The following is a 13,954-nucleotide window of genomic DNA, read 5'->3' as shown; positions in this document are numbered from 1 at the left end:
ATCCTGTCAGAGGCCTGGTCCAGCTGAGAAGTTAACCCAGGGGGCTTTGACAGAGCATCCTGTGCAGTTACCAAGGTGATCGATGCACATCCTCCTCCTTAGGAGCCCCCAAACCAAACCAGTTCTCTGGGGCCCATGAATCAGAGCCTGGAACTCTCCTAAAATCAGAGGCAGCTTCCAAAGCCTCCATCCTGCCCCGTCCCCATGTCAGAGTGGACATGCCTCAGCCATGCGCCCAGGGGAGGGAGCCGTGTCTCCACGAAGCCTTTGCTTTACAGCAGGCCCTGTCTTGGGGGCCATCTCCTCTAATCCGCACAACAATCCTACGAGGTGATGTCAGTGTCCCCATTGCACAAACAAGGGGAGGGGACCTCAGAGAAGTTCACACAGCTGCCCAGAGTCACACAGATGGTAAATGGAGAAGCCAGTGTTGAACTCAGGCATGTTCAGCCCCAAAGCTGTGCTGTTTTTCCACACAGCAAGCAGAGCCATCTTAAAACAAAGCCAATTCAAGACACTCCCTTGTCAATATGCCCTGGTGACTTCCTCTCAAACCAAACTTCTGCAGGACCCTGCCCGCTCGGGCATCTGCCAGCCTCTCTGGCCACACCCCCTATTCTTCTTGCCCTTGTTCTCTCCTTCCAGGCCTCCTGGCCTTCCTCCTATTCCTAGGAATCACCAAGTCTCTGACTCAGGGCCACCCCACTTGCTATTCCCTCTGCCCAGAATGCTATTCCCCGGGACCTCTGCAGATCCCTCCTCCTTCCTCCAGGTCTCTGCTCCAATGCCACCTCCTCAGGACTCTATCAAAAAGAGGCCTCTTCCGTCACCACTCTCTAAGCAGCCCTTACCCTGCAGTTCACATTCTCAGCAGCACCTACCAGCGCCTGAACCCATCCTCAGCTAGTCGACCGCTTCCTGAAAGCCCTCCCACTGGAATGCAAGCTCCAGGGGGGCAGGGGCTCTGCGTCACTCACTGCCGCACCCCAGGTCCAGGGCTCGCACCCCAGGTCCAGGGCCCGCGTGCAGCAGGGCCCACCAAATTGGGCTGCAGTCTGTCCTCTCCCCTCTGCCGCCTCCATCTGGTCCCAGCACACAGAGGCCTGCTACACAGCAGCTGGTGACCTTAGCCAAGGAGCGTCAGCTCTCCAGAGAAACTTTCCATTTGCTGCCAGGGGCCCTGACAAAGAAGGGACTGATACTGCATCCCCGCCCCTGAAGACCGCACCACCCCCTTGCTCTGATATTTGCTAGTTTTAGAATTTTGTGATTTTATCAGAGAAGAGACATTTGGTGCAAAGGGTGAAACAAAAAGATAATTATATCTCACAAAGAGAGAAAAAAAGCCTTCGAAACAACCAATTGTCTGTTTATTGCCAGACTAGACAATTCGTTCATTTAATGCCTCCCAGTGTCTTTTCAAAGCAGATGGAAATGGGCTCTCATTAACGCAGAGTTATAAAAAGCTGTGTGACCCAGCACTGAGCCAGCCGGAGGGCTTCGAAGAGCAGAATCTCTGAGCTTCCACCAACACAGATCGCCCAGCTTCTCCGGGGATTGAGGCAGAAGCTGGTCCTGAGCCAAGAGAAGACCAGTGTTCAACATAACAGTTTCCAGAGATACAATTACCTCTGTTTGGGGAACTTAATTTGTCTCCCTCCATCAGTAATCCCCGCCCTGGAAGGTGGCTCACTTTCCGTAAGCCTCTTTACATTTCGCAGAAGTATTTTGTAAATGAACAGAAGGTCTTTCATTTCAAAACTCAGGATTTACTTGGAGTTTTCCTTGATGCCGTCTATCTGAACGTTGTTTTAGTTGTGGAAATTCCTCCTGGCATCTGAGGGGCTTTTGTTTACTGGACTTTCTTAGTTCTCCTCTCCATTCTTAACACACAGAACACTTCAAAGAAACTCTTGGCTCGGGGCCCTGGTCAAGCTCAAAGGGTGAAATACCAAAGAGATAAGGGAACCATCTTCTGGGAAAATTTAAGCTAACCTCTTAGTTTACAACTTTTAACCAACCCGTCCACTCCCTCCTTCTGACAAGGTGGGAGGTGATAAAGCTGTGCTGTGTAGCCAGCCACGCACCAGGGCGGACACAATGCTGCCAAGGCTGCCACTACCAAACGAGGGAGAAGGAGAGAGCTTGCATTTATCTCCGAATTCCGGTGCTTGGCCTCCGTAGGGGAGGTCATGCGGGAAAATGACAGGTGCGGATGGGGAGGGAGTCAAGTGGAGGGTGAACTGGGACCTGGTGCCACGAGTGTGCTGCTTAGAGCACACGCTGCCGGCGCCGTGTCCTCACTGTAGCCTGGAACATGCCACCCTCTCTTTCCAGATTCTTCCTTTTACTCTAGTGCATTTGAGCATAAATTTCGAATATTCCTAAATGCTTTCAATCAGCAGACAGTATTCCCATTCTTGAGCATTAATGGTAAGTGTTCACCTTCTTTAGCATTAATGATAAGTTTATCTGCTATTCGAACACAAATGCCATCCAGCTTCCTTCACAGGACATGCTAACAGCTGACCACATAACCCTCACACTAAAAAAATAATAATAATCTTTATGGCTTGAGTAAGCTTCCAAAGGTTAAAAAATAAACAAGAGAGAAAGAAGGCTGCAGGCAGGTGAGTGATGTTAACGCGCATGATTGAGGTTCCTGTGGCAGGAGGAAACCTTCCGTGGAACAGCTGTCTCTGGCTCACTGACACGGTTCCCACTCGCAGTCTCTGTCGTGCGCGTGTACTGTTACTTCTGTAATTATTTTGATATTCTGGTCAGTTTAGGCCCCATTCCTAAAATATGCCATTATCTTGCGAAAACACTTTCCTTAAAGAACCATATTTGTTTGTTTTGTTGTTGTTGTTTTTTAATTGAATGCACTGGGGTGACACTGGTTAATAAACTTACATAGGTTTCGGGTGTACAATTCTATGGTATAGCATCGGTATATTGTACTGTGTCTTCACCACCCAAAGTCAGGTCTCCTTCCATCACCATGTACTCCCCCTGACCCTCTGCTACCTCCCCCTACACCTCCTTCCCTCCCGTAATCACTACACTGGTGTTTGTGTCTATGGGTTGCTTCTTTGTTTTTTTTACTTAATCCCTTCACCTTTTCACCCAGCCCCCCCAAACCATGTTTGTTTATACTCTGCGGTTTCAAAGAGGAAAAAGAGAACATAGAGTATAATGTGCAGCCTCTAACAACCCAGATGTGTGCATTTTCATGATATTCAACTTACTTTTTCATTCCACGCCCACAGTCCAATTCCAAGAAATGCTATTCCCAGAAACTGAAAAAGAAAGAGAGAACGCAGTGTAAATATAAGAGTCAACACCATGTTTTTACTAATATAAACTAGAAAGTTTTCAATCAATTCTTCTGCCACTTTACCTGGCTGGAAAGCAATTCATTCTAAAATCTGAGTAATAATCTTTAACAGAAAAAAAAAGAAAAAACAAAAACAGAATCCCCCTTGATTAATGTTATTACAGCATTAAAAAGGGTTGGATAAAAAAAAAAGGTGGGTGTATCTGTGCAATGACATATTATTCAGCCTTCAAAACGGAGGGAAGCCTGAAGGACATGATGCTACACGAAACAAGCCAGGAGGACAAAGACCACATGGTATCACTTACACGTGGAATCTAAAAATGAGTAAGTCAAGCTTATAGACATGGGGGGTAGAAAAGTGGTTTCCAGGTATGGGGAAAACAGGGAGAGACTGGTAAAAGGGTACAAACTTTCAGTTGAAAGATGAATATGATCTGATAATCTAATGTATGACGTGGTGGCCACCGTTCATAACAATGTATTGTATCATTGAAATTTGCTAAGAGGAGAACGTAAATGTTCTTTCTCACACACACACAAAAGGTAACCACGTGAGGTGAAATTGGGATGTGTCTTAAAATCGACGGTACCTCTGCCTGACTGGGGTGGCTCAGTGGATTGAGTGTCATCCCATGCATCAAGAGGTTACTACTTAATTCCCAGTCATGGCACATGCCTGGGTTGTGGGCTCCATCCCTATAGGGGGCATGCAGGAGGCAACCAATCAATGTTTCTCTCTCATCGATGTTTCCATCTGTCACTCCTGCTCCCTTCCTCTCCCTCTAAAGCAATAATAAAACAAAATATAAAAAAGATACATCCGCATATATAAAAAATGTATGTACAAAGTTTTTTTCTTAATCGATGGTACCTCATAGTATTTTTGCCTTGACTATACCAAAAATAATAATGTCGCTTATAATCAGGGTGTTAACAGGTGTGATGACACACTATACAGTGCTGTCCACCCACTAAGCGCTCAGTGATCGGAACGGGGTGCAACTGGCCATGAGGAAAGACTCATTCCTCACCTTCATTAGCAACTCGGAATCCCCTGCCCAAGCACTGATGGGGACAGAGTGGGCGGCTGAGCAGAGGCATTCTGACAGTGGCGGCGACTGTGGATTTGACTGACATGTAGGTTAAGCTACACGTCAGGAAAAGCTGTCCACCGAGCGAGCGAGGTGCGCGGAAAACGACAGTGAGGGTGGCCACTCCTCCCAGCTCCAGGGAAACCTGAGCTGCCCAGCTGGGAGGCCTTCTCCACTCGCTGGGCAGGGACACTTTGCAGGCTTCAGACCAACAGGGGCTGGGTGAGCCGCAGGAGCAGGGGGACAGGAACGGAAAGCACACACACCATGGAGCGCTCTGAAAACGGGGCAGTGTTCTTAAAAGCAGGACTTCCCCCATCTCCCAGCAGTGACCCGTCCTCGTCGCCACGAGGGTATGCGATGCGTTCTGGGCTCCTGCACGGAACGCTCCAGCGTGGCCGTGCCAAACACCGAGGCCCCTTCCTCCTCCTTTTGCTCTCAGACATCTAAGAAGTGTGTAGGAAGATGTCTTGTTCTCAACATCCCAACAGGAGAACTATGGTCAGCCTCTCCACTGCCGGGTCAGAGTGCTATTTCACTTCATGTTTCTGACCCCAAACAACAAAGGTGCCATCCCCCGAGGCACTCGGGGCTCTGCAGTACAAAAATAAAGTCATTCAGCATCTCCCTCCCTCTCTCTCTCTCTCTCTCTCTTTCTCTATTTCTAGGTCCGAGGCACAACTGGGTAACAGGGGACAGGTGTACACACAGGATCTCATCACACCTAGAAGTCACCAAGCACTTGGCTCCACACGTAGGACATCAAGTGCATCCCACAAGATGCCTGACTTTCTAACGCTAAAGCCCTTCATGGACAAACGTTCACATCGCCCCGATGCAGCATTTAATCACAGCATCACCACGAGGTGGGTGGGCTGTGGTGGCAGAGGGCACTGCAGTCAGCTGTGCTTCTCGCTGCCAAGAGGGTAGACACGTCACTGCGCTGAGGGCCCTGCGAAATCACTAACATTTATTTCCCTTGATGACTCACCGGCCCCTGTGCTCCGTAGGCAGCGTCTCTCTTTAGCATCACAACATGTTTATTGTGAAATACAGGCTCAGGTTACTGAGGCTCAGAGCCACAAGCTGGAAACCCAGGGAAGTCTAACACGGAAGTGCACATCCTCACCAGCCTTGATGCGCCCCCATCCCCCACGGCACAGGCAGCTGTGACATTCAGGTTAGAATCCGATGGAGTCAGAACAGGACATGGCACCTTCTCTCTCCAGGGAGCAAAGGCAAGTTGGGGAAGAAAGAGATGAAAACCTCGCCTTCACCTGAGAACTGGCTGAAGAACAGAAATGCCCCACCCTGGGGTCAGCAATGGAGGGAAGTAGAAAACAGAGAAATCCCACGGTGGGTCAACTTTCTCCTCTTTGTATAAAGTCCTCAGTTCTCTTCCTGCCACTTGGAAAACCCTTTTGCTCTCACAGACCATATAAATGGGTTGGAAACCAATAGTTTCCCACAAAAAAAAAAAAAAAAGGAGAAAAAAATCAGGATTTAAAAGAAGACTCGCAGACCGTTCCTTTACCACCTTGCTCCAATATGTTGTTCTGCTTTAACTGTGACTTTCCAAACAAGGGCTTAAGAACTTGGAGAGCAGACGCTGGGTTTAAAGGCAAGGATCGCACTCAATACCTAAGCAAGAGAGCGGTGCGGGCTGGGGCCTCCACACGCACATACCTTCGCAGCTACATCACTAGCAAATGTCCTCCGAGTACTCTCAGCCCATGTGTTTTGTTTTAGAATCAAGTTGTTCCAGCTCCATGTAATTAAACGGAGAGGAGCCAAAAAGCAGAGACAGGCACGCAGCACTCGAGGCACACGGAGTCCCCCTTCCCACCTCTCAGAAAAGGGGACGTAAACCACCCAGCTGACCTCGTTAGGAAACCGGGAGGCCCGCTCACAGGGAGGGAACAGCTGAGAACACTTGCAGGCAGCTCCTCATTTCTGCGAAACAGAAAAACAGACCCGATGCATCTTCCCGCACGGCAACGTATGCAAACACGCAGCACAAATGTTTGTCCACCCGGTTTTTGATGTTTTAAAAGGAATGACAATAATCTTGCCAACACTTGTTGAATGTGAGTAGGAACTAGGTGCTGTGCTTTTTACGAATTAGCTACAACAGCTCTGCCTAATGCAGTAGCCACCGGCTACTGAGCCCCTGACATGTGGCTGGTTCAAACTGAGATGAGCTAGAGTCTTAATATGAATAAAAACAATGTAAAATATCTCATTAATACTTGCTTTATTATTGACTACCCTGTTGAAATGATAAAGCTTCAGATGTATTGGGTGAAACAAAATATATTAGTAAAATTAATTTCACTTGTTTCATTTCCCTTTTTTAAATAGTTACTGCAACCTTTAAGTTCCCTTTGTGGCTTGCACTATATTACTATTGAACAATGCTGGCCTGAAGTGTCCCTCAACAACCCCGTGTGGTAGGTGCTGATCACCACTTTACAGGTGAGGAAACTGAGACTTAGACACCTGAGGTAATTCCCCCCCAAGGTCACACAGGTGCCTGCGCTGGAAACGCTCAGGAAATGACTCCGCAGCCCACGCACGAAGCTATTACAGCACTTTCCTGATGTGCATAAAATGTCCAAATAATGGATGGACAACTATACGGAAACTCTTGTCCTAACACCCAAAATTGCCCCTTTAATTTCTAGGTGTTCAGGGCACAGGTATGTTTTCCTGAGGGAGTGCGAATGGCACCAGGTGCTCTGAGAGTGGCATGCTGACTCAGCTGCTAGGCGTGGCGGGACAGAGCGGGCAGAGCTGGCGCTCAGGAAACGCCGGAGAGGACAATGGACCCAGGATGGAGACGTGGGTGATGGCGTGTCCATGCCAGGAGGGACACGTCTGCCCCCTTTCTCTGAGGAGTGGAAGATCTCCCCCATCTGTTGTTTTGGTCCTTGCTGAGCCTCCAGCATCTTGGAAACAAACCTGTGCTCCGTTCTAACTGGTACAAAAATGGGTGCTTTGAGAAGCCATCCATCCATCCATCTACAATCCTCAACGAATATTCCTGAGCTCCTACTTGGTGCTGCACACTGTTTTTCTCTTGTGATGCAGGAGATAAGATACAGTCTCTGCCCCCTGTCAGCCTGCAGTCCAGTAGGATTGTAACCAAATCATCAAAGCTTGAAGGACAAAATTGTCCTTGATGGTGCCGTAAAGGAAAAGAAAATAAGGCCAATAGAGACTGTCAGAGGGGATTTGACCAGAGAGCGTTTCCGGAAGGCTTCTCTGAGTGGGATGTAGGAACGGGGGTCTGCAGGATGAGGAGACATTAACTGGCAAAAATAAGAAATAAAAAAGGGAAGAGTAGTTCAAGCAGAGGGAAAGCATGTACGCACTACAGGTACATGGTGGTGGCGGTAGCATGGCACATCCAAGGATCTAAAACAGGGGTGGGGAACCTTTTTTTGCCAAGGGCCATTTGGGTATTTATAACATCATGTGTGGGCCATACAAAATCATCAACTTAAACAAATTAGCCTGCTGTATCTGGTCAAACATTTAATGAACTCACCCCTGATGCCTGCCGTGGCAGGGCCGGACCAAATGATTTCTCGGGCCTTCTACGACCCTCGGGCCAGATGTTCCCTACTCCTACTCTAAACGGTGACTGGTGTGGCTGGCGCACAGAGAATGAGGAAAGAGAAGAGGGCAGGGCAGATTTGCAGTTAGAGACACAAGCACGAACCAGCCCATGCAGGGCCTTGTAGGCCACATTAAGAAATCTGGGCATTGCCCTAAGAGGGACAGGAAGCCATTTAAGGGCCGACTGTGTAGTGAGCTGCAGTGGGGTGAGGAGTCTGGTCAGTATCAGATTTGGGCGTTGGAGAAATGATGACCTGGGCTGCAAAACAGAGGAGATTCACTGGGACTAGAAGGAGACAAGATCGATCATGTCCTGGACTGAAATGTAGTGGGGAAATAGAAGTAAAACTATTTAGAAGTAAAGCTGACATTTTCAGTGACGACTGGATATGGTGAAAGGGGGCAAGGGTGACGGAGAGGGAGGTGTTGCAGATGATGCCTGTGATTCCAGCATCTTCCACACGGATGGCTTTTCAAATTCCATCTTATGTCCTCTCTGCCAGAAGTGACTCTCGGGGCTAATTTTGTAACTAGCTTGAGATCTAGTGGCATTTCTGAAGGACAGTTTTCTTTCACGGGTATTTTGGCTGCTATCTGAATTTTCTTCGAAGCAAATTTCAGCTTGTGTACTTTAAAAAATAAATTATTTAAAATCGACATACATGTCCACCCCCACCCAATACTTTTTTTTTCTTTTTTTTAAAATATATTTTATTGATTTTTTTACAGAGAGGAAGGGAGAGGGATAGAGAGTTAGAAACATCGATGAGAGAGAAACATCGATCAGCTGCCTCCTGCACACCCCTTACTGGGGATGTGCCCACAACCAAGGTACATGCCCTTGACCAAAATCGAACCTGGGACCCTTGAGTCCGCAGGCCGACGCTCTATCCACTGAGCCAAACTGGTTAGGGCAGCCCACCCACTACTTTTATTCATAAAAGGAAGTAGCTACTGGCCAGTGTGGCTCCATTGGTTGGAGCGTCGCCCTGTGCACTGAAGGGTCTTGGGTTTGATTCCTGGTCAGGGCACATGCCTGGGTTTGGATCCGATCCCCAGTCGAGGCGCATATAAAAGGTGACCAATAGATCTTTCTCTCTCTTGCTCTCCCTTCCTCTTTCTCTAAAGTAAAAAAAAAAAAAGGAAGCAGTTATGTATAGATGTACATTAAAATTCACAGGCAACTCTTAAATACTCAAAAAAATAACAATTTCGTCAATGGCATCTGCCCAGAAAATTCCATGAACAGGCTCAAAATAATAATGCAGGGATGTAACCACGATGGAGGAAAACAAAAGTCAGGTTAATCTTCTCACCTCCATTGGAGCTCAAAAATATTATCTTAAATAACAATGGGTGGAACTGTTATCCCTTCATCATTCTGATGAGGGGTTTTGTTTTGTTTTTTTGAAATTTTAAGCTCTGCCTGAATAAACAGGAGAGATGCATTGAAAACATTTGGCACAGAAGAGAGGAACGAGAGAGGGCCATTAGGAAAGATGTATTTTTCTGGAACTGCAACACGTGTTCCTTTTATTAGATGTTTTCCGACGCTTTAGTGTGAACCACACTCCCGTCCTGGCAGGGGTGGGTGAGGTGGGGCAGCCCATCCACGGGTGCTACACACTTATGTTAACAAAACACACCTTGTCTTTATAGAGCAGGGGCTGATTTCAGGAGTAAGAGGCCTCTGGGCAGAATTCTTGCCAGGCCTAAGGAGGAAGCTCGGGCTGGTGGAAAATTCAATGCTCAGGAAGTCGATCCCAATTTTGCCACGGGGTCCCTGTGTCCCAGTTTGCACATGCAAACTGTGCAGAATCCACGGAAGATGGAATAACAGATAAAGCTCAGACTTGTAAACAGGACACTCCAGGCAGCCTGCTAGTGCACCGGCCCCAGCTCAGCCTGGTGCTGTGATTACGGGGAAGGCTCTCCATTCATTCAGCACAGAGTTGCTGATCATCTACTGGGAGCCAGGCAGCCCTCGAGACACTTGGATAAATCAGGAGCCAGAACAGATGAAAGTGCCTGCGCTATGGCTGACACTCCAGCTGCAGTGTGTGGGGAGGCAACGGCAAGGAAAGGAAGCATAAAGGAGTGGATTACACGGACTTTTAGAAGCCGAGAAGCACTGTGGGGAAGGAGAGCAGCAGGAGGGACCGGAATGTGGAGGGGGTGCTGCAATATAAAACAGAACGGGCAAGGCAAGTCTCCATTAAGAAAGCGCTGGATGAGCAAATGTGACAGAGATGGAGTTGACGGAAGGAAATCAGGGAATGGGGCTCCAGGCACAGGAACGGCCCGGCTGGAGGAGGGGCTATGTGGCACGCTGGAGGAACAGTCGCCGGGGGAGGGCTGGTGTGCGCGGGGCAGGAGTAACAGGAGCCAGGCTGGGTTGGTCTTTGAAGGCTGGAGCGACAACTGTGGTTTCTACTGGGAGAGAAGAATCACAGGAGGGTTTCCCGACTTCCTAGAGCCCCCGGGTTGTCACCTGTCAACTGCAGATAACAAGGGCCCTCCAGGGAAGGCACAAAACCGCGGTAGGGGCCAGGTGATCATGATAGGCCTGGCTGAGGGTCACAGAGCCCAGCATGTGCTGCGTGCATATTGGTTCCCTCCCCTTCCTCAGACACTTCTCCGCCGGCCTCCTCCAGAGTTTGGACCTGTTTCTCCAAACGAGGACACAGCCTCGCTCTCAGAGATCAGCGGTCCTCTCTGAACTTCTGAACCACTCTCCGCATGGACCCCAACTTGCCCTTCTCTCTCTCTCTCTCTCTCTCTCTCTCTCTCTCTCTCTCTCACACACACACACACACACACACACACAATTTTAAGGAGGGACATGACCTGGGTTCACACCACAGGAGGGACGGGGACTGTTAATCAGGGAGCACGTGCCCACTTAAGGGACAGCAGCACCTGCCCTCGTCAGTCCTCTCCCTCCCCAACAGCAGCTGCGGGGCCTCCAGGGACAGTGGACACAAGTGCCCCCATGCATTGAAAATTAACGATTATTAGTAAAAGATATTCCAGTCAGAATATCGAGATCGTGTTTCATTTCACATCTTTCCTATTTCGTATTTTGGCTGTCTAGTTCAGGAATTCTGAGTATATTGGCCCCAGAACCTAAAACCCTGCAAATGTTGAAACCCTACATTAAATTTCTTCCCATCAGGGCTTCTTGATGCATCCTCTCTTTCTCTAACATTATCACTCCTTTTTATATATATATATATATATATATATATATATTTTATTGGTTTTTTACAGAGAGGAAGGGAGAGGGATAGAGAGTTAGAAACATCAATGAGAGAGAAACATCGATCAGCTGCCTCCTGCACACCCCCTACTGGGGATGTGCCCGCAACCCAGGTACATGCCCTTGACTGGAATCGAACCCGGGACCCCTCAGTCCCCAGGCCGACGCTCTAACCAGTGAGCCAAACTGGTCAGGGCATTATCACTCCTTCTATATGACATCCTTTGTAAAGAAGTTTTTTCATTATACCTATTTTTTAATATGTTTTTATTGATTTGAGAGAGAGAGGAAGGGAGAGAGAGACAGAAACATCAATGAGAGAGAGACATTGATCGGCTGCCACCTGCAGGCCCCTGACTGGGGATCAAGACAGCAACTCGGGTATGTGCCCTGACTGGGAATCGAAGCAATGAACTCTTGGTTCATAGGTGCACGCTCAACCTCCGAGCCACATCAGCTGGGTGTCATTATACCTAATAATAAAAAATCCTTTGGAGGAATGTGGGATATAAATTATAACCAATACTGATTGGGCTAGCTCCTGAAATAACACCACCCCTTTTTTAAAACTTCCCCTCACCCTCCTGGGAGCCCTGCAGCCAGATCTGCAAAGAGGGCCCAGCTGCACTCTACCCTCTCTAGGCCGACGTGAGACATGTGACTCAAACACCAGGCTGAGGCAGAGTCTCTCCTCCCCAGGAAATGGGGTCTGGACGCAGTGGCTTTTGTCAGCCTCAGTCTCCCTTGTGCTAGAACGGGCTGGGGGTGCTAAGGAGACACCATTCGGATGTAGAAAGCAGAGGAGAGACCACAAGTCACTTCTACTCCTGACCCCTCTCTGCTCCTTATCCGCAAGACCGCTGGCCACACGTCCTTGACCCTGGGTCTTGCACAGCGCCCCTGGGTCTCTATTATACGTCTCTCCCTGCTCCTATCTTAGCTCAAGTACTCCGGAGATTTTTGTTACTTGCAACCAAGAGGCTCCTAAGACGTAACTAAGAGAGCAGATGAATTTCCCTCGTGCTCAGGCCTGTGACAAGCTCACTGCTAATAATGAAGTGTGCAAATGGGCATGCGCATGCTGCTGCTCCGGAGACTCAGAAGGATCTGCTGTCATCCTTTCCCAACACCTCGGTACAGGCACTGGGGGTCTGAACTCCCCCAGACACTGCTGGCTCCAGGTGTGAGAGGAACACACAAGCCAGCCACGCTTCCCTGAAGGAAGGAGCTGCCCTCGGTTGCTTGTGGAGTTTGGGAAGAGGAATGATCCAGCTGGAAATGGTTCCCAAAGCAACACCACCCAGCGGGGCCTGGGAAAGGGCGAGGGGGCGGGGGAGCTCTCGTGTTCCCAAGCTCTGTGCACCGGGTTCTGCCCTCCTGCTTTCCCCGAGAGGTGGAGGGGCTCTCTGCCTTTGAACTTGCTCCACACCAGATGAAGGCCAGAGCCCGCCTGAAGATGTGTCTACAGTCCAGGGACAACCTTGTTCGGAAACTCCTTTGTTAGAGTTGGGAGCTGTGTAACGCTCTGGCAAGAATCTGAGATGGGAAGAGAGAAAGCAGGGTGGCCTATGCAGGCAATAAAAACCTAGATTCTTCTTGGAAATTACGTAGATGATGCAGGCTCATCAAAGGGAACATGAGGGTTTAAGCAATCCAACTCCAGATGGAAACACGGGGGCTGCAAGTTTACAGCCCACTAATCTTTGTGTCCAAAAAAGCAAGGCTTACCCTGCCCAGGCTATTCCATCCTTAACTCTCTGATTAGATAAAACCGAGGCTCAGAACAGACCAGAGCAATGTTCTGGAGGCTGAGGAGGACTGAGGGAGAACTCAAGTATTTTGAACCACAGGCAGAAGTGAGTTATCTGCGGACAAACACCAGCCTCCGTGGGAATAAGCTCCCGCTGTCTGTGCTAAATAGCCAAGTAGTCAACTCGGGCTCACAGCAGCTCTAAGCCTAATACTCTCGGGTGTATACTGTTTCTGTGCTGGAATAGCTTAACGCTTTAAAAAACACATCTTGGGCAAGATTTAAAGGGTAATGCAAATAAAAAGTAAAATAGGATTACAATTTCTTAAAGCACAAATAGGGTTCTATAATGCAAGTCACTTAATACGTATCTTCAATGTATCCTGGGCACGGTGCTAGGCACCCAGGACAGAAGGGTGAATAATACAACAGATGATCTCTTTTCTTAAAGAGCTACATGTGGAGGGCCAGTGGGTAGGAAACAAATAAGTAAAACCACAAGTTACCCACAGAGGATGGAGCCTTCCCGGAGGCTCGTTGCCATAGAAACAGAGAGCGGAGGCTGTGGGCTCACTATGGGGCCAGAGGAAGCTTCCCAGGAAGTGACACTTGAACTGCGCTTTAAAGGGAAGGAGACAGGAAGATCACCCCTGCAGAGGAAGCACCTTGTGCAAAAGGATCAGAGCCTGAACCAGCATGTCCCTCAGGAATCGGCAAGGCTTCCAGGTGGGAACAGAGATAGTAGGCACAGCAGGCCTCCAGCAGCAGGGCTCCTCCCAGTGTGGGGCCTGCTCCAGCCACAGGACCAGAAACTGGTTAGAAACACAATTCTCCCGCGCCCCTGGGGTGGGGCCCAGCAGGCCCTGTATTAACAAGCCCTCCAGGTCACTGCT

The 13,954-nt window shown here is 48.9% G+C and overlaps 1 protein-coding gene across 1 annotated transcript in view; it reads right to left on the bottom strand.

Annotated features, from left to right (window-relative positions):
* Positions 1 to 13,954, bottom strand: part of TSPAN5 (tetraspanin 5) — a 169,970-nt gene that overhangs the window by 26,873 nt on the left and 129,143 nt on the right. The window contains exon 2 of the mRNA XM_070392445.1: positions 3,249 to 3,299. Within this exon, the coding sequence (XP_070248546.1) occupies positions 3,249 to 3,299 (51 nt within the window). The remainder of the gene's footprint in view (positions 1 to 3,248; positions 3,300 to 13,954) is intronic.

This window comes from Myotis yumanensis, unplaced genomic scaffold (genome assembly GCF_028538775.1).
Source record: "Myotis yumanensis isolate MYYU_CA2020_CCGP unplaced genomic scaffold, mMyoYum1.0.hap1 SCAF_1, whole genome shotgun sequence".
NCBI lineage: Eukaryota > Metazoa > Chordata > Mammalia > Chiroptera > Vespertilionidae > Myotis > Myotis yumanensis.
Note: the sequence above shows the minus strand (reverse complement) of the source record. Positions and strands in the feature narration are given on the sequence as shown.